General features: G+C 42.0%; 2 protein-coding genes across 3 annotated transcripts; both read right to left on the bottom strand.

Moving 5' to 3' along the window:
* Positions 1-1,077: 1,077 nt before the first annotated feature.
* cldn23l (claudin 23-like) lies at positions 1,078-5,681 on the bottom strand. 2 transcript variants are annotated; one of them, XM_068580654.1, is made up of 3 exons: positions 5,408-5,681; positions 3,707-3,752; positions 1,078-3,605 (listed from the first exon to the last, which is right to left on the bottom strand). In XM_068580654.1, the coding sequence occupies exon 3, from the start codon at positions 3,357-3,359 to the stop codon at positions 2,604-2,606; it is 756 nt and encodes a 251-aa protein (XP_068436755.1). In that variant the 5' UTR covers positions 3,360-3,605; positions 3,707-3,752; positions 5,408-5,681; the 3' UTR covers positions 1,078-2,603. The 2 variants fall into 2 exon arrangements, with proteins under 2 accessions (XP_068436755.1, XP_068436756.1); XM_068580655.1 differs by having other exon boundaries at positions 3,707-3,748.
* A 490-nt stretch (positions 5,682-6,171) lies between these two features.
* On the bottom strand, positions 6,172-15,148 carry grhl3 (grainyhead-like transcription factor 3). Its single transcript, XM_068580788.1, has 15 exons — positions 15,049-15,148; positions 13,388-13,562; positions 13,236-13,297; positions 12,206-12,449; positions 11,849-12,088; positions 11,107-11,218; positions 10,817-10,911; positions 10,227-10,385; positions 10,045-10,114; positions 9,836-9,960; positions 9,012-9,037; positions 8,810-8,895; positions 8,606-8,691; positions 8,405-8,469; positions 6,172-7,191 (listed from the first exon to the last, which is right to left on the bottom strand). The coding sequence occupies exons 1-15, from the start codon at positions 15,063-15,065 to the stop codon at positions 7,074-7,076; spliced, it is 1,680 nt and encodes a 559-aa protein (XP_068436889.1). The 5' UTR covers positions 15,066-15,148; the 3' UTR covers positions 6,172-7,073.
* Positions 15,149-19,981: the final 4,833 nt, after the last annotated feature.

Genomic DNA, 19,981 nt, shown 5'->3' with positions numbered 1-19,981 from the left:
TTTATGATCACCAGGTCTTGCTCACTGCTTTTAGAACCGTCTGCCATGCTATCCAAACAAACAGCTGGTTGAAAAATAAATATGGATACAAAGTATATGCCTGTTGCAATGCATAAGACAGCTTCACTTTTTTTTATCCATTTTGTTCTGTCACAGCCTTATGCTATAATTTATTTAATTACATTTTCCCCTCATTAAATCTACACTAAAAACGGCATAATGACAAACCAAAAACATGATTTCAGAAAGTTTTACATATTGTTAAAAGAAAAAGTAATACGTATCACACTGACATAAGTATTCAGATCCTTAACTAAGTATTTATTCTCTTTCAGAGGAGACTAATGTGCTCTTTGGAACCTTCAATGCAACTTATTTTTTGTTGTTGTTAACTTCTTCAGTTCTGTGCCTCGACACAATCCTGTTTCTGAGCTTACAGCAAGCGAAGGAGTGTCCCCTTCCAAATCATATCCAATCAGTTGAATTGACCACAGTGGACTCAAGTCAGGGTGTCGGAACGTCTTGAAGATGATCAAAATATATGCTAAAATATATATATTTTTTTATATACATTTGCTAATTTATTTTTAGAAAAATCCTGTTTTTACTAAGTCATTGTAGGGTGTTGAGTGTCGATTGATGAGAGGGAAGTTTACTGGAAAAATCCTGTTTATTGCGTCAGTGACTCCATTTTCCAAACTGTCTACATTTAATGTCCTTTGTTAAATGGTAAATTGGTGACTCAGGTCGGTGCCACATTCAATATATTGAGCTTCTGGGAACAGCTCCATGTTTCTCTGACTGTTACTCGCCGAATGCTGATTGCTGCTGAAGAGAGAACGGCTCATCAGGTCGTTATCTGTTCACATAATCGCTCTCTTCCTGCTAATTCACTGAAGGGACCTTGTCCTCTGTGCGTGGGCGAAGATGATCTCTGCTTCTCAGCCTTGGGTGGACACCGGGTCTTCAACTGAAGCTTTAATTCTATTGGAACATACTGTGATCGGATTTGAATCTCAATGGCATGTAAAACAATAGCACGAGGATGCAGCACACAGTGATACATTGCTGAAATGTTTTATTCAATGCACCACCAAGTATGAACACGCTGTGATAAATTAACACCAACGAATAATTTACAAAGAACAAACCCTGTTGTACATCCTCCTTTTCTTCTCCTAACTGTTTTAGTTATGAAGTCAGGAATATCATATTCATTAGATTTACTTTGCAGGCTGATTATTGGCAGATTATTTTGTAATATACTATCACTAATGTGACTTCTCGAATTGTTTTTTTTTAATCACCACTAGCTACTGAATTGAAAAAATAATAAAAGCGAGATTGCAAGTTACTGATAAATTACATCAATGTAAAACGAAAAAGTACAAATTAAATCCAGTTTCAATGAGTGTAATCTATAACTGGAACTAAAACATGCTTGTTCAATAATCTAATTTAAAGCTCTAACATATCTAAGCAACTAATAATTTATCACAATTATTTTACATTTCACAGTTTTGTTCGGACACAAAAACAGCTAACAGTACAAAGGCATGGCTACAACATGAAAGGCAGCACAAAGAGATACTTCAGCCATGTTTCACTACATGTTGCAGTTAAAGGCAGCAGGAACTTGAGCTTTTATCAACCATGATGAACTTCTGTAACAATCTCTTTGATTCATCGCTTGGAATTTTACACCCAACCAAAATTATGTTTTTGTCTACGTCAAGATGCAATTACTGTACGTCCACCATGTTCATACACCTGACAAGTCCGTTAATCAAGTCGTGGTAATGTCCTGTGGTTCAGTCATTTATTGAATTGACTAATTTCCTTAGTTGGCAGATTTATCAGCTGATGAGTTGAAAGGGACTTGTGACCGTGTGACCAGATTGTCTTGTTTTTACCCATGTTTTAAAGGGAACATTCAACTTGTTTTATGTGGATGTCCAATCAGTGTTGATTTTAAATGTAGTCGATCGGAGCAATAAATTCCCCCTCGTGTGGCTGCAAAATCTATTGTTCTTCCCGCATCCAGCTCCGTCAGTTGACACGACAATGACGTCGTTTGTGGTGAGGAAGAGCTACACGCAGCTTGGATTTCTCTTGGTAGCTCGGGCGCTGTGCGTTAGATGCCGCTCAAAAACAGAACTTTGCTTCTCGTTCAATAAAGCAAAAATGGCATCCCAAAATATAAGTGCAGAGGATGTAATGGACGAGGATGCATTTTACAATGTTTTAACTGACTCAGACCTTCAGCCGAGAGAAAACACAGACTGGTTGTTGGAAGAGTAGTGTTCCTCTTCTGGAGTAGGGCGACGGCAGTCCTGTAGTGTGTTTGTACAACTCATGTTGTAGGGACATAAATCTGGGGTGTGTCACATAATGCAAGTCCACCTAACGTAAATCATTACAATTTCGGGTTGAGACTTGGTTGAAGGCTGGGGTAACATTAGGTTTAGGTCAATGTAAGCACTGACTGATGAATGTATATCTTCAATTGGCTGCATTTACCATCAACACTGACTGGACTTTTTTTTTCACATAAGAGGTCATTTATTTTACCTTTAAAGCACTTTTAGGGTGAGCTTCACATTCTAACAGCTGACTTCATATACATTGGTGTCTGGCTGGTTGCTGATCTCGGGACATGAACGGCACGCAGGGCAGACAGGTAGCTTTGGGCAAGAAGGGCAAGTCGGGTATCTTGGTCGTTTGAAGCTGAACAGCAGAGCAGTGCCTCCCAGCATCTGTAAACATGAACCCAGCCACCCAAAGTAGAGTGAGCCGGCGGGATGCAGGCTGAGGTCGGGGAATCTGGGGTTATTGATCACCTTACTTGGATCTTCCATACCCAGAAGTTCAAGGTTGTGGGTGTACACCCCGAGTGCAGTCAAGCTCAGCAGCCCGGCCGTCACCACTAGGAGTCCGCCTGTGGCTGCGAAACCTCTGAGAGGTATATCTGTCCAGCACCGGACCCCGATACACGCCAGTACAATGCCAGTGCCGCACAGGAACAACGAGGTCAGGATCAAACCTTGTGCCAGGCGAATCCTCGGGTCATTCTGATATGGACCCGCCACAGGCCAGCACTGCTTCAGCTCCGAGTTCACCACCTGCAGGCAGCTCTCCCAAAGTCCATCAGAGCGCAATAAGATCAGGGCGTCCACCGACCCGGACCTGACGCCATTCCCCTGACCTTTTCCTCCCGATCGAAGAAGTGACCCTGAGGCTGCCATGCCCAGACGTGCCTGTCCCTCTCTCCACTGAGGCGTGATGGCGGCAGTGAAGACGAGGACCAATCCCAATGGGGAGAAGACAATCCCCGTCACCATGGTGGCTGGAGTGTTCATCGTAGGTGGTGCAACTCTGATTCTTTACAAAAACTCTCAAGACGTATTTAACTAATTAGTCCAAATAAAACAGATCAGATGCACGGTACCTGTGTCCAACACTGAGAGTATATTCCAAAAGAAAGGATGCTGCTTGTAATTATTATATATCAGAACAGAGTGGATCTGTTAAAATAAAATGTCTTCTGTTGTTTCTCATTGTTCACAATTCAGTCACAAACGTCTCCTCATACACTGTCGATATGTCTGTAAAAAAAACAACCTTATATAAGTCAGTTAGTAGCTAAATCAAAGGGTGTCAGTACAGTGATAAGAACAGGAGTTAAAAATAGAAATTCATCCATTACCTCTTGGTCAAAACTCGTTTAGCTGCAGATTCTTCATGGTGACTTTCTGAGTGAAAGAGAAAGATTCAGTCAGAAAGTGAGGTGTTGCATGATGGGTCAAAGTGATGGAGAAGAGAGATGGAGAGAGAGATAGCGAGGGAGAGAGAGAGAGAGAGAGAGAGAGAGAGAGAGAGAGAGAGAGAGAGAGAGAGAGAGAAACAGGTTGAGCAGAGACGAGTGCAGCTGGGGAAAGCAGAAGGAGGTTTGGCTCCACTGCTTCAGCGCTGGACAGGAAAAGATTGAACAGTCGATGTCTGTCTCTGTTGCTAGGATACGATAACCTGGCCAGTCTCACCGTGACAGTGTGTTGCATAGCGGGACTCCTCGCTGTGCAGTTGTGCGTGCGTGCGTGCAGGAGGGTGTGTTGTTGTTTTCTCAAAGCTAGACAGTTGATGTCCAGCAATGACCTTGTGAGAATTCAGTCAGGTTGGCGATCATGTGATGCCAGTGTCTGAATGCAGATTGAGTCCATCTACGATGTCCCAGTCAGTCGGAGGAAACAATGCCCTCTGGGACGGACACAAAACAACTTGAAGACGTGTGTGACTCATGCAGATTAACACACACGCACGCACGCACGCACACACACACACACACACACACACACACACACACACACACACACACACACACAGTGTCCCTTATCAGTCAAATCTTTGACAAACAAACACACACAGCAGTGATAACACGATGACGTCTTGGATAAGAAAAAATATGCCGATAATGAAATAGTTTCTAGTTTCATGTGTTTTTGTGTTGATTTAATCCTAAAACACATTTACAGATTAGATAATCAAACTGTTTTATGTCACATGTGAACTGGCAACAGGTGTGTACAGATGATGGTGGGAAATTCATTTGGAAGCCAAAAAACAGCTTGTATCGATTTTGGTGATTAGCTTACATGAGTTATGCTGTATTTTTAAATTTGATCTAATTATTGGTAAGATATTTCCCTTCAGGAAATGTCCCCAGAGAGTTGCTGATATTTAGACTGACCGATCACCCTGGAAGATAATGGGAAATGTATTTTTAGAAAAGATCAAAGACAAGAGTTTAAGAATAGACCGGAAAGATTCGCAGAATATACAATAATGGAATATACCAGAATAAAGTAGAATATTAAATATAGTACAAATGTGTCATGAGATTGTACGTCCGGATGCTGGGAGTAGAGTGTAATTTAATAAACACATAGCTGTCGTCAAGTGTCATCTGTGTCTAGAATTACAGCGTACGATAACATTGCAATTAGAAACATGGCATCATCTCCTGCGCTGTGAACACAATATTTTGACTTTGATGGGAAAGAGATAAGATGACACACGCATGAGGATCGCAGACCTGACCCGACTGTCAGGACATCAACTGCTTCACTGTCCCAACGTATCACTGAGCAGAATATTTATTTGTTTGTTGTGCTTATTTTAAAAGCCGCAACTCCACCAGATGCTGCATGTGTTTTGATGCGGAGATGGCAAGAGGCATATGGTATGGGAACATCTGCAGAGAGGACCCAAGAGGCTTATCATGAATTGAAAATGATGAATATGCTTTAGGGTTATTAATAGCCCCAACACTTTCTCTCATGCAGGCACATTTTGAACAAATGCAAACACACTCACACACACAGACGCGGTGCATATCATCTCAGACGCTTACCATTCAGTGGTGGTTGCTGGTTTCTCTCTGCAGATCTATGGCTGCCTCCTCCGTGCTCTCATCTGGCTAACATGTTTCTCTCTCAGGCAGGAGATGCAGCGGCCACCTCTTTGTTATTCTTGTTCTCTCTTCCTTCCCATTTAGCCTTGTTTCAGCAGTCTCCACACCCGTCTCTGCATCTGTTTGTCCTGCTGCCTGCGCCTGTTTTTGTCTGCCTGCCCTGGCCGTCTGCCTCTGTGTCTCACTTTCTGTGTGTGTGCGTGTGTGCCCCCTCTCTTTGACTTGCTGAAGGATGTCTGTGTTATATCTAGGACAGGATTGCCTCCCTCTCCGCTGTCAGTGTCACCAAATAGGGAAAGCTTTTCTTCTTCAACACATCTGAGCTGCTTTGTTGGATTGCATAGAGCTGCTAGAATACTGAGAACGCTATTAGATATTTTTTGTGTTTGTATTTGCACGTTTTATATGAGGGAAAGTGGGAGGTCATAAAACGTGCTTACCAAAGATAGAAAACACAAGACCGAACTTCACTAATGCAGATGGGATATGTGCTTTTGTTTCATCTAAAGAGAGAGAGAGCTGATATAGCTACATTTGTTATATGCAACTATAATCAAGAGATGGGAGAAGATAAATAAACATAATGTGTGCACACACAAAAAACACACACACACCACTAATAATTGATCCGTGTTCTGAATTACTAGCTTTTCAATCAGATTTGTATGTATAGTTAAGAAACAGCCACTCTATGATGCATTTTCTTTATTTTCTTACAAAAGAGGCAAGATGTGACACATACAACCAGAAATGCCATGATATAATAATGAAATATTACAGGGATACATGCTTGTTTTGAAATGATGCGTAACGTAAAAGGGAAAAAATAGCCTACAACTTTTAACAAACACACACACGCACACTATGAAAGTCCTCTGGCAGGCCTCAGGGTTTGGGGTATTAAACTGCTTGTCTGTGGTTACACTATGAAGGAAGGAGATGTCCACAACTCTGAACTAAATGATGGCCAATACAAAGTATTGTGTGGTTTTATGGGAGGAAATGTCTGACTTTAGGTTCTGAATTAAGCCGCCGGGCCATTTAAGTTGTGAATCTAACGGGAACCTACAGGAAGATAGTTATAACAGTGAAAAAACATCATAAGTAGGTTGTGGGTGAGGAAACGCACCTTGGCTCGTATAGAAGAAATGATGGATACATTAAAAGCAGCAAGACTAGCAACCTCTGAAAATCCTTAAAATACGCTGTAGACAAAACATGTTCAGAGCTCTGTAAAAAAAAAATTGAAATACATAGCATTATGTGAAAAATGGTTAGCAACATGCACATGGCTAGTTCATAAAACACTGTCATATTAAATTCTATTTACATTCTATATGTACAGGGTGTTCATCGTAATTGCTCTTACGTTACAATTCAAATAACAAAATTATGGGGCGAGTGGTATTTACAACATCGAGAAAACTGGCTTGACTTAGCAGAAATCGGAAAAACTGATCTCTCTCTCTTCAGCCCAGTTCTCCCATTGGCTTTGGCACTCCACAGCTTACATTGTCTTTGACTGAGCAGTGCTATTACAGATGGTTGAAACGCTGTCATGTGTTGCATTCTTCAACGGAGCAGGCGGCAGATTGGATGCTTGCTCTCATACTTCAATGAGGGTGACCTGGAACTGGCCACTGATGACCTCGGACATCTCGATGAGGAAGGCCGACTGGTTGGTGTAATGTTGGATGATGTTGTCGTCCATGTTGACAAAAATCCTGAAGAAGAGAAGAGCAAGGTTATCTCAGTGATTGCCAGGAAAATGTGAAAAACCAGTCTACGTGTAAATTGCCTGTATAATGTGTCTCTTCTCACTTCAGTGGGACATAAGCAACAGGTCGCCAGCGCTTGGTTGAGTTAAGCACATGCCATTTCTTTGTAGGAAACTTCCATAGGCAACAACAAGAGCGGCGCTATATCTGCGGCATCAGTCAGGGTAGTAAATCAGGTCACTGTCTTCTTTCTCTACCAACACTAATCTTTAAATATTTAAGGCTTTAATGACCTGAGCTAACTAGAGGCTCATGCGTTCTGCCTGCAGGGACAGGCTTGATTGAAGACAAGAGCAAAAGAGGAGGGAGGGAACAGCAGAAAGAATGTAACCCAACTTGTTAGCCTAGCCCCTCAAGTGACAGCTGCCAGCAGCACGCAGGGAACAGCAGGGACATCAGCCGAAGGTGTTTTACTCGGTCAGGAGTTCTTATTTACATCTAAAAAAAACCTTCTGTTCTCCTCTGTTATTTTCCAGGAGGTGACCCAGACTATTCAACAAACTATTTGACAGCAACTGACATTAAAATTCTGCTGACGTGTGTTTTACGAGTAGACATGTGTGAGTAGTCACGAAGAGAAGAGGTGACATTTTCATTAACACCGGAGTGCCACCTTTCTTTTCCAGTAACTTTTGACGAAATTAAAACACATCTAATCTTTATTAATTTAAACCAAAGCACTAAAAATTAGCACAGGAGAAGAGCAGCGCGTATAAACTCATCTGACTTATTTTAAGTTCAGCTGATAGAAAATGTGACTTTTAAAAAAAGATCACAACTTGATGGACAACATACAGCTCGTGACTGGAAGCCTTAAACTTCATGACACTAAATCTCTCTTTCAACACCGAAATACTTCCTGATGTTGCGATTAAGTTATGAAAACATAAAGACAACAATTGGCCATGACTCATCTGCAAAGCTTTTGAAATCTTTTCATCCTCCCTCAGTCATCTGTCTTTCTTTTGGAGAAGCTACAATTAACACATTCCAGGAGGCCGAGCCAACTAACCTACCTACCCAGTCTGTCGACATGAGTTCCTTACAGGAGGATGAGATTAAAACCATAAACTAGGCCCTGAATTAATGCACATAGTTTGTGTCAAATGCCCTACTTTAAACCAACCTAGACATACCAAAGAAATAATAAGTTACTCACCCTCTCTTGCACTTTTTGTAGATTTTCCCAATGGTGTCTTTTGGCATACCGTACTTTTCTGAAACCTGAATAAAGAATGGAATTAGAGAGTTAGAATGAGCTCCTGCTGAAAGAAAGACAATATACCTGAGAGGTAATGTACGGTAACATATGTGAGCATGATGTGAGATCAGATGAGGTACTACAGTGTTTGTTACTTACAGCGTCCCGTAGGCCTGACAGTGTTGGCGCGCTGAGCATGAGCGCATCAAACACCTCTTCAGTGTGCGTCCTCACGTACAGCAGAACTATGGGAAAGCGAGAGAACGAATTTAAACATTTTGCCAAAAAGACAAGGAAATCTAACTGGTTCATGATTGATTGCATCTTCTTTTTTGAACGTTAGACTTTCAGTTTTCTACGTACCTCTTTTTGGGTCTTCTCTGCGGGCTTGTTTGCTGGCTGGAGAGCTGCTCTGGTCTCTGTCTGGATACAATCTCTTCATAGAACTCCTGGGAAAACACAACAGATGTTCACATTCAAATAAAACAGCCACGATGTGTTTTTCCAGAAATAACTGGTTGTGATGTATGGCTGTGAATGTTGTCATGAGTCTTTCTTTGCTTACCTTTCGATCTCGTCCATGGGAGGGGCCTGGAGATACAAAAGAGAGGAGACCAGAGATCTGATTAGACACCACTCCACTGATAAAAACATTGCTTAAATTCACCTTTCCCACCATTGTCTGTGAAAGAATGTTATCATTACTTTAAGACTGCATTTCCCATAACCTCCTAACAACATCACAACAACACCATGCTCCGCTTTATCTCACGAGCCAATCGAAGACATTTACTGCCATTCACAGCAGACGGCCAGGCATTGTATCATTTAAGTTATTTTGTAATTGCTGGTTTCATTTTTCCACAGTTTCACTCACTGTATATCAGGAGAGTCGTATCTAAATGAAATCCACCCTTTTCCCTCTTCAAGCTCCCATGTCCCTATTGACAAGCCTGCCTGTCTGAACAGCACTCTCAACTCACTGTTTTTGCAAATGTGTGTGAAAAAAAAACAGAGAATATGAGGGTGGCGCATACTGTATGTCAGGTATCTGTGAGCTGTTGCACCAGGTGTGCGTGTGAGAGTGTTTTTGTTGGTGAGCCCCCTTCGCTTAATCTCAGCGTCAGTAGCTGTAGCGGCTTGTACTTGTGCCTGGTTTCGACACCAATTAGCTCATCTGAGCCCAAGTCTGCGTTTCGCCTAACTTTCCCTGACACATCCCCTCCCCTTCCCAGGCTACTTTTCCCACCGCATACTTTCCCACAGTCTTTTCCCTGCCTCTCTCGTGCCTGTGCTACTGCCTACAGGGATACATGGGTCGGAAACATGATTCACTCAACACTCCTCAAGGAGAAGAGAGGAGAGAGAGGAAGTGAAATGGGGACTTACCATGCGCTGTAAGCTGGAAAGGTGTGTTTCTGGAATAAAGAGAACTGGCTGGGTGATGTGATCATCCAGAGTTTGGAAGAAGGTACAGTCGCTGGCCATCGAGCTGCTCACTATAGACTTGTTGGCTGGAGACAAAAGCAGAAATTAGAATACACTCTCTGAAAGGGATTAAATATCTTTGAGACGTGGTTTCTGTTGGCAACACTCACAGGTGGCATCGGGCTTCACCCTCCTTTTGGTTCTCTTCCTCTCCTCATCGCGCATCTTCCTCTCAGCACCCTGAGGACACACAATCACATGGTTACAATCATGACTTTGAGTCCGCAAACTCCAAATGTTTTGTTTTTACGTAAGAAAAGGGAAATGAAGGGAAATGACATAAGCGGCGTACCTTATCGCAGAAAATCTTGACCTGGACGGCGGCTCTGTGCAGGAGCTGGTTGGTTCCCGAGCTGAAGTCGTACGTGTCGATCTGCAGATTCAGAGGCAGGCCTTTAACTCCCTTCTGAGCCGAGAAGTCTGTGCTCAGGGAGTTGATGCCGATGTAAACCTGTGGGGGGGAAAGAGTAGATCTTTTAATGTCCTTTCATGTGTTGGACCACTGGCATTACTTTATGTACACAATTAAAAAGACAACTCGCGTCCAATTTCTCTCATTTATTTAATCTTAGACCTCTCTATCCTCACATTTTTTCTTCCTGCTTCTTCCTGCTTCTCTCCACCTGCAGCAGGTTTGGTGGCCCCGCCCCAGCGCCTTTGGGCCACAGCGAAGCTTGTATAAGCCGTCGCGACTCTTGCCTGCTTTGGTGACAGGAGCCTAAGGCCCAAACGCATTTCTGGGATTCCTCCCCTCCCTCTCAGCCACTCCTTCTCCTCTCCACCTCCCTTTTCTGCCTTTCCTTTCTTTTCTTGTAAATCCTCCACCTGTTCTGTTCCTTCCCTCTTCAGGTTATATGAAAACATATTTGTTTGTGTGCTTACCTTGGCTTCTTCATTGGGGTTCCAAACAAAGGAAAGAGCGTTGAAGGACAACTCCTCTACGTTGCTAATCCCGCTGAACACTTCTTTGTAGTCGGCTATGAAAAGGAAGAAAAAAAAAGGTCAATCTTCTTTACTTGTTAATAAAAAAGAGTGTTGTGTTGATTTGCTTCTCTAACACAACACAGAACAGTGAAGGAATCGTTCACTGTCGTGTTCTTGATGTGAGTGTCTGTTTGTTGGTGTAAAGGGACGCTGCCTGTGTATTTCTTTTGTATATGTGAAGAACATACCGATGTCAATGACCCTCTGCTTGGCGGTTGGCTGACGTGCGTGCCAGTGATTCCAAAAGCGCAGCTGCATTTCTGGGCTCTTGTCATTCTCAAACACAGCCATCACCACGGTCTGAAGCGGAGAAAGAACGGTGACAGAAAAGCAGACAGTTAGGTACGTTTGCCAAACTCAGTGGAATTCTTTCACCAGCCGAGATGTCAAATAATCTCCATCACGTTTCATTTATCACTCCAAATCCCCCTTTTCTCATCACATTGTCATCAGTTATTTGCAGTGAGCGGGTGTGTGTTTGTGTGTATTCTTATCCTTTGATTCGCATGACAAAGAAAAGGTTTGTCGCCTGTTTTTAAACCACACCGCACCTCCCCTCCGTCATCGTGCACTCCTTTTTTATTTTTTTAGCTGAGCTCTGCTGCACTCTAGCCTCCTTACACCAGTGTAAAAATAAATTATACAGGGCAGGACACTGTCATTTTAATGGTGCCACCCCAGTGGGTGTCAGCAGGGAATTAGTCACAGAGGAGCTGGCTCCAAGGGAGGGACGTATATTTGGGAAGGGTTGGCTTGGTGGCACGCAAAGAATTTATATAATCATGCGCCCATGAAAAAAGCCTGAAGGGAAGGATGCCACCAAGAACAACTTACCTGTTGTCCAGTAATAATACCAGGACAACAACTCTGGTTAATCATTGGTTAATCAAAAAATAGTGGTTGCTTTTCTGATGCGTCACCATGACTCACCTTGACTTTAGTGGCAGTGAGGCAGGCACTGCTGTCCACTCCCTGCAGGGTGATGGGGTAGAACTGGCCCTTGTTCAGGTAAACCATGGGCAGCTCACTGGACTTGTAGGAAGAAGCCAAGGGAGCTCCCAGGGAAAACTGGAACTCATTCCTGAATCTCTCTGGTGGAGAGCCGGTGTAGGAGCCGGAGTAGACCGGGCTGGACTGGTCATTAGTGAAGGGGTCGCTGTAGGGAAGAGTCTGAAATTCACAAAAAGACATTTGTTAATGAAAGCAAAGAGGGAGAGGCCTGGAGAAATGCCAAGTAGAAGCCACAGAAAACAGGGTTTAGCTTTCAAATAATGACGCTAAATTTACCTCGGAGCTATGATCGGGGAAAGAACCGGTCAGCAGGGAATCAAAGATGATGTTGAGCTCCTGCTTGTCGTACGTGTCCGCCACAACGCTGGTCAGGGTGGCGTAGGTGTCTGAGGTGGTGGGAACGGAGATGGGCAGTGAGATGTTCTGCTTGGATCCCAGAGCCTCGTGGTGATGGCTCAAGGGAACACTGACGTTGGAGGACGAATCCAGTGAAATAAGCTCATTGGCGTTGGTTAGATTCCTGGTGGGGAGAGGAAAAACAAATCACTGTGACTACTCCATCCAGTTACAAAGAGAGAAAGGAAGCAAACTACCTTTAAGTTACGAACTGTAGAGTGTGTTAAAGATGACAGAAGCCTGCAGACAGCCTGTGCAAATATATAACAGACGTAAAAAGCACACAGGGCTACTGCAAGGTGAACTTGCACTAAGACGTGGTTTGATTCTGGGTGGGTACTGTTTGTCTCTTAATCCATCTTTTTTTCTTCTCAGTGTTTGAGTTTCCTTGTTCAAAATGTTTGAGGGGACAACACTGCGCCCCAACAATGGCCGTTTCTCACCCACCTAACAAGGTGGAGGAACGGAGAGCTCTGTGAAGACAGAGAGAGGCCTGTTGTGAAACTCTTTCGGCAATACAGAGACAATGATAGAGAGAGGATAGATGGGTGGAAGGACTGGAGAGTTAGACAATAATCCCCCTGACTATGTTTGACTTGGGGATTACACACGCACCAGTTTATGGCCTCCTGAAGCCCCTCCTTAACACTCTCTAATGCGTTTTATTCAGTAACAACAAGGGATGGAAAAATGTATTTTGAATATTGCAGTTTTTCTTGAAATTACTGTTAATTCAAAAGGGAAATTTTTTTTATTTTTTTTTAGCTCAATTTTTTAAAATGATTTTGCTATTAATTTCATCTGCAGTGTCCTTAGTATGAAATAAAGAGTGTAACATATGATGAAGACTGATTTGTATTTACAAAAAAGGACTTTGCAGCAGCAACAGTGTGGTGAACTTGTGTCTTACCTCTCTGTTTTGCAGATGTTGCCACCGCGGTTGCTGGTAACCATCTTCTGTTCTTTCTGGTTCTGGAAAATAAAAAAGATTAAAAAGTTAGAAGTAATTTTGGGATTAAGATTGAGTTAAATTCTCATTACGACAGATTCCACATGCTCTACCTTGCATTGTTCATAAAGCATGGTTAAGGCTGTCAGGTCGTCTCCTGGGTGGAGTCTGGGTTTGGAGTGGTTCTGCTCGAGGCCCGAGCTCTCCATGTAGGACCAGGATTCCATGGCGTAGTTATTGTAACGGTTATAGTTGAAGTTCTCGCTCTGAAAGACCAGTCCCAGAGTTCTGCAGAAAGAAAAGTTGACAGTGATTGACTAGATTGAAGACTCAAAATACACCGTGAAGAGAAGAAAAAGGAAACGTAGAATTATCGAGAGGTCAAAACGGATCCAAGTCATTTGAATGCTTTTTTAACACACAGGGTTTGAGAGCGTGAGAGAACGTTTAACAGCAGTACCTGAGCAGCGGGATGCTGCACATACTTGCCCCTGAGCATGGAGGGTTTCGATTGCAAAACCACAGAGCTGAGTAACATCCCTTAAAATCAGTGGTGTCAAAAAGATTTAAAAAGCCAAGGGCCACCCACTAACTCCCCCCTCCACACACACACACACACACACACACACACACACACACACACACACACACACACACACACACACACACACACACACCTTGTGTTTGTGGTTACAGGAATTGTGAAAGAACCAAAAACTACATTCTTGAATCCTATATAAACTCTCTTATTTACATAGACCTTAAAAGAGATGACACGATATTTTCTTACTAAGTAAATGGATTACCACATGTGGTGAGTTCGGGCTTTCAAATACCACGGTGACATTAGATTGTAAATATCCCGCCTACCAGGAGAGTCCCCCTTTGGAGTTTGCCCAAAGTAGCAAATGAACAAATAGCTGCAGTTTACTCTGGATAAACAGCTAATTAAATGTGCTGACAGGAAAAGACCACAGGTGTTCACAGCCACATCAGTGTTTTCTCACAAGGATTAACACAAGAGAACTGCATTCAAACTCCCACACCTGGAAAACTAGACTTACTGAGTCTGATACTGAGCATTATAACATTGTAACACCAGATTATATCTTTTGGTTATGTCGGTTTCCTTGATATTTTAGCAACATTACAAATACTAAAACTGATCTCATACACCTGCTCTAAGATGCACCTGTTTGTCCCTCTCACACCGAGCTGCCTAAATAAACACCCCTAAAGACTTATTCTCTGTTTGCCCCTAAAACAGGCCAAGTGCAGATGTTTTTCCACAGACACACAGAAATGGGCAGTGTGAGGGGACGGGGGTGTCTAGGGTTTCTCCTTTATGTAATTCAATGCATTACATGCTGTCATTGCCCTCTGTCTGTGTTGAACACCTCAAGAGGAGATTCTTATTTCCCGGTCTCCTTTTGTGCTGTGTGGCCCCTAGGTTAGGAACAACGCAAGCCGAAACAGACCCACTACCACCACGGACCAAATTGTGTGTGTGTGTGTGTTAAAACTATCCATATCAATTTCCCCTGCAAAACATCCCCTTTCTTAAAACAGGGATCTTTCACATGGGGGTCTCATTGCTGAGAGGAAGAAGGGGGGTTTCTGTCCCCCGGACTAAAAAAAACCACCAACATTGATTCACGTAAACTTTACATCCAAATGTTTTTCATTTTGTGGACAAAAAGCACACTTTGTAAAACTAAAATTGTGATGAAGCACACATTTTAGGATAGGAAAAAAATATGCTCACAGCACTTACTCAGTCTCTTTGGTCATGTCTCCAATCCAAGTCGGCCGGAATAGGTTCCTTTAGTTTCAACTCTTCGCTGTTTGTGTGAGCTTCTCTCTGTCTGAGTGAGTGAGTGTATCAGTCTAGCAGAGGAGATCAGTGACACGCAGTTGAGTCAAGTGTTGTGATTCCCTTCTGAACCGGGCCCAGATTTATTTCATGCCAGCAGTGAGTTTCCCTCTCCTCTGTGATTGGCTGAGAGGAGTGAAACAGGTGTCTGATAGGACAGGTGTAGGATCATTAACTCTTCACAGGCCGGAGAGAAACTGGCTCGCATGTGTATGAGTGTGTGCAGCCCGGAGAGCACTTTGCAAGACAATCCGAGGCAGGAGTGTTTTGAATCTCATTATGTTAGTGGATAAAAGAGTGAGCTTGGGGATCCCAGAGGTGCGAAAGGTTTGGTAATGACTATGAGAAAAGCCTGGAACTCAGCTTTAACATGTTAATACTTCTTCAGTATCATTTTTCACTCTCCCCCCTTTATTTCCATGTCATACTCAGGTTTTGGTTCCTTCATTTTCTTGGGATCAAAGATAAAAGAATATAGAGAGGTGAGCTTAAAGAAGCCAAATTCCCAAATGAATGAATTTCAACCAAATAAAAGTGAAACTTTACAGGAATTTCAAATGTTAAGCATTAAGACAGAAACATGCATTTAACCTAAACAAAATTGGATTTTATTTTTTTGAAGCCTCTTTCTTCTTTTCTTCCTTTTAATTGTAAAGCACATTGTGCTCCTTTTAAATTAAATTGACTGATCATTAAAGCTGCCTTGAGAAGTTTCCCGTTTTAATTAGTACATTTGAGTTTACACAATAATTCAACAAGTATGCACACAGTATGCACTAATTATTGTATTTTCAAAACAACAGATGTATTGTTAAATAAATGATTCAAAGGCGTTTAAATTAAACTACTTTACCAATTTTGATCTATATAAACTATCGTAAGAAATACTCAGTAAAGTAACACATGTGGTGGTTAAAAGTACAATATTTATTTAATTATTCAGAGACCAGCTTTATGAAAGGAATGGAAACGGATTTGACAACATTGACTATACTACTGTGTAGAAAACATGACTCCAAGATGCATTCACTTTCACAATGACTTCACAGCATAACACGCAAGCATGCACACACACACACACACACACACACACACACACACACACACACACACACACACACACACACACACACACACACGTTCAATTGTCAAAGCTTAAAAATCGTAATCCATAAGCAGTGTGTCTCGTATAAGGGCTTCATGTCAGTCAGGTGTATTCCCATCCACCCATCCACAGATGCACACGTACACAAAAAGAATGTGTATAATTACATATCGCTGTTCAATTGGTGTGTGCCTGCGTGTGTGTGTGTGTGTGTGTGTGTGTACTTCTTGCGACTGTCACCTGAGGGAATCTGGCGTGCTCACACACAAGGGTGCGTGCTGTGCAGCTTGCCCACACACTCACACACACCCTCATTAATATAAAACACACACACACACACACACACACACACAGACGCAAAGGCCCAAAGGGCAAGTTGGCATTAAATCAGGAACATTAAAAGAAAGAAGGAAGACTTTCTGTGTACGGTCGGCACACCTTCCTTACTCCACGCTATAGTGTGTCCTGAAAGGGCATCTCCACATCTCTACTGCATCTCTACTCACTGAACTGATTATAGATTATTATATCGAAATGTGATTGATTAAAGAATCATCACATATCCCAAATATAGTAAGACTGTGAGATCATTCTTTCTTAAAGATGGAGGATAGAAATGAACAGAGGAGGATGTAACTTCTAGGTCAACGTCACTTTCACTGTTCATCAGCTCGTTGGCGGTGTGAACGCCTCCTCTCGCCTTTTGGTTTCTTTCTTTCTCACCCCGTCGTATTTTCCTCCCTCTTGTCGCTCATTAGTACTCCGTGATTAACATATCAATCTGTTAATCCCTTTCATTCTCACTTCAGTCTTTCTATTGCTCTCTCTGTACTTCAACCACAGGAAAAGGCCAATACGGCCCCGATAAACACATCCAAGCATTCTGAAACTGATTTTTTTTCTGAGAAGGATTAATTTAACTAAAATTTACAATGAAGTTCAAGCAACAACTGGTAAATGACAGCAAGCTCCTAATTTATGTATATGCAGGATAACCTAAAATAATGAATGAGACCTTTTATAATCTGGTTGGGATTGGAATAATGTAAAATAAATGTGTAATCACCAGTTTAAGAATTTGATACTGATTATAAGGAAAGCGGAGGTACTGTTTAATCAGTCAACTTCCAATTAATGGATCCACATTATGTATTCTGTTACTTTAACAACCCTCAAGCACAGCAGGTCAACTAAACATGCAATAAACACGGTCTACATATGGAGACTAAATATATGTTAATAATGATCAATACATAAATTATTTGCTTGGATTTAAATGGAGCATTATTTTTACTTCTATTATGTTTCACAATGTTTTTTCTCTTGGAAAATTCTATGGAAATGATCAGGAAGTAATACACCAGTAAACTAAAGTGGAAAAGAAACTCATGCTGACAATAGGAGGAAATGGTTTCCTTTTATATTATTATATGCCATGTTTTGATGTTTTAAGATTTATTAGATAATCTCTGCAGGAAAATTAGAACGGTAAGCTGACAACAAGGAAGTGAAGTTCTGTCTTTGCGACGACACACAGAGTCACTTTAAGGAGAGAAAATGCACCTTTACACAAACACTAACTCCTGTGTGAAGATCTATGAAATTTATCTTAAAAATCTTCTCATCAGTGTTGAAACTCTCATGTCTAATTGTGCCTACGCGTCAATGGTCCCGTAAAGATCTTTGTCCAAATCCGACAATGGAGATTGATGGATGTCACAAGATGTTCAAAAGACTTCCTTTTAATGACGTGAAACTCGCCCCTCAGACTAGGAAACCAAGACCCAAGTGTTCTTCTGCTTTGGTCTGTTGTGTGACTGTTTGTGTGAGTGTGCACGTGAGCTCATAGCCATGCATGGTCACACACAAACAGAGATCAGCGATGGCTCTACGCACGACTGCTGCCGAAAAGGAGCTCTCTCATCACCTCTGTCCTCCCACTTTATCTCTCTTTCTCTTTTTCCTGTCTCCCATTGACTCTTCCTTTCACGTAGCCTACTTTTCCTGCTCTGTGACTGTTTGACCATTAAATCCTATACTGCTCTTACTGCTTGGGAACATTTTTGTCATGATTTAAACCCTACACATATAGATCATGAAAATGATTCTCCAAAACCACACTTAATAAGTTGCTGAGGGTGAAGAAGATAAAGTAAATGATTGTTTTTTTTTTCCTTCTCGTCAACTTCTTCACATCACATATCTCTCAATCTCTCTGTATAGCTCTCCAACTGTCTGGTTTGTGGTGGAGGAATGTGTGCGGAGGGTTGACAGAGCTATGAGGAGCTCGCGGCATGTTTCTCTCTATCTGCCACTCACATTGGGATGCCAGTGAGTGGTGCACCTGTTACCGTAAAGCCCTGATGTGTTTACCATAACTGCAATACTTCCCCTTTTCCAATAACGCCGTGTCCTTCTAAACTACTTTCATTTTCCGACCTTGTTCTGCAAAACATGAACAAATGCATGTAATGCTTAAAGTGGTTAAAAAAGAAAATGGAGAATCCAAGATTTCCAAGCATCTCTCACGGCAGTCTAACGTTTGCAAGCTTACACTGAATATTGCTTCTATATGTGTCATCTACAGGAATGAAAGATTTTGTAAAATCATCAAATTACTGAAAATTTAAATGCATTTTGAGTTGGTTCACATGACAGTTATGCTGCCTGAATAAGTATCATGGTAAACATTGACAGCACTTAGAAGCTTTTACTGCATCAACAGAAAAAGTGAGTTATCAACTAAATCTGCAGTATATCTGAACATGTTCAGTCCATTTCTGGTTGGGAAAGCAGTTTTAAGGAGGAAGTGGATTTAATTACAGCTCTGGACACAATCTCACTTGGACTGGATTAGAAAAGTATTATGCTCGTATTGTTATGCTATTATCTAGTTACTGGTCAACACCAGTAACTAAATATCAACTAAAGTTACTGGTTATGTTGCAGATGTTTCAAGATTCAAACACTAACTCAAGAGCATTACACATTATTGTATTTATCTATTATGAGTTTGATGTTTGCTGATAATACTTGAATGCAGCATTATTTTTATATTCTTATTTGGCCACTTTTATCAAAGTCACAATGTAAATACTTCTTTCATTGCTATCAACAACTTTAATGCTTTAATGCTATTTGGTATCATATATATATATTTACTAGTGTCCATTTTGATGTGGCTTTAAGAATGACTCTGGCCTGCTAAACCAAAGTTAATTTTTTGGAGGAACCATCTTCTTGAGAGTGTGTGTGCATCTGTGTTTGACACTAAAGTCAACTCACAGTTTTGAGAACACTGTGTGTTCCTCTCGGCCCTGTGTGCAGCTAGTTCCCCTGCGTGAGTGTCTGCATAATTGGTTGACCTCTGCCAGGAGCGCTGACCTCTTCAGAGTTGCGATACTGTGGTGAATGGGGAGACCTCTTCAGCAGAATCTTGCTGTCACTTTGTTTGACCTGGACTAGAGAGGCTCCAAGAGTCTGGACAGCCTCTCTAACACCCCCGCCTCAGCAGACACACAGCGTTTTAATATTCCACCCGCCAAACAGCAGCAGCCACTCCCAGAAACTCCACATTGCCCCGAGTGAGGGATCAGGGCTGAGGGGGCGGAGAGAAGAGGGGTTCGGGTGTAAGAATGGGTGAGGAGGTGTCAGCAAGAATATGAAAAACCAGCAGATTGATGGTAATGTTGGGAAGGACGGGACAGGAAAGAAAACTGCGAGTAGATA

Source organism: Clinocottus analis, unplaced genomic scaffold (assembly GCF_023055335.1).
Source record: "Clinocottus analis isolate CAN_PGR_092001 unplaced genomic scaffold, fCliAna1.0.p SCAF_17, whole genome shotgun sequence".
In the NCBI taxonomy this organism is placed as follows: Eukaryota; Metazoa; Chordata; class Actinopteri; order Perciformes; family Cottidae; genus Clinocottus; species Clinocottus analis.
The sequence above is the reverse complement of the archived record's forward strand: the minus strand, read 5'-3'. Positions and strand labels throughout refer to the sequence as shown.

What these genes read in the sequence shown, in the direction of transcription:
- grhl3 (XM_068580788.1), bottom strand. An exon ending in AACATCTGCAAAACAGAGAG is followed by an intron (nt 12,450 to 13,235) that starts GTAAGACACAAG and finishes TCTCCCCACCAG; the next exon opens with GAATCTAACCAACGCCAATG. An exon ending in TCCCCGATCATAGCTCCGAG is followed by an intron (nt 12,089 to 12,205) that starts GTAAATTTAGCG and finishes TGTGAATTTCAG; the next exon opens with ACTCTTCCCTACAGCGACCC.
- cldn23l (XM_068580654.1), bottom strand. Translation starts at nt 3,359, where the DNA reads ATGAACACTCCAGCCACCATGGTGACGGGGATTGTCTTCTCCCCATTG.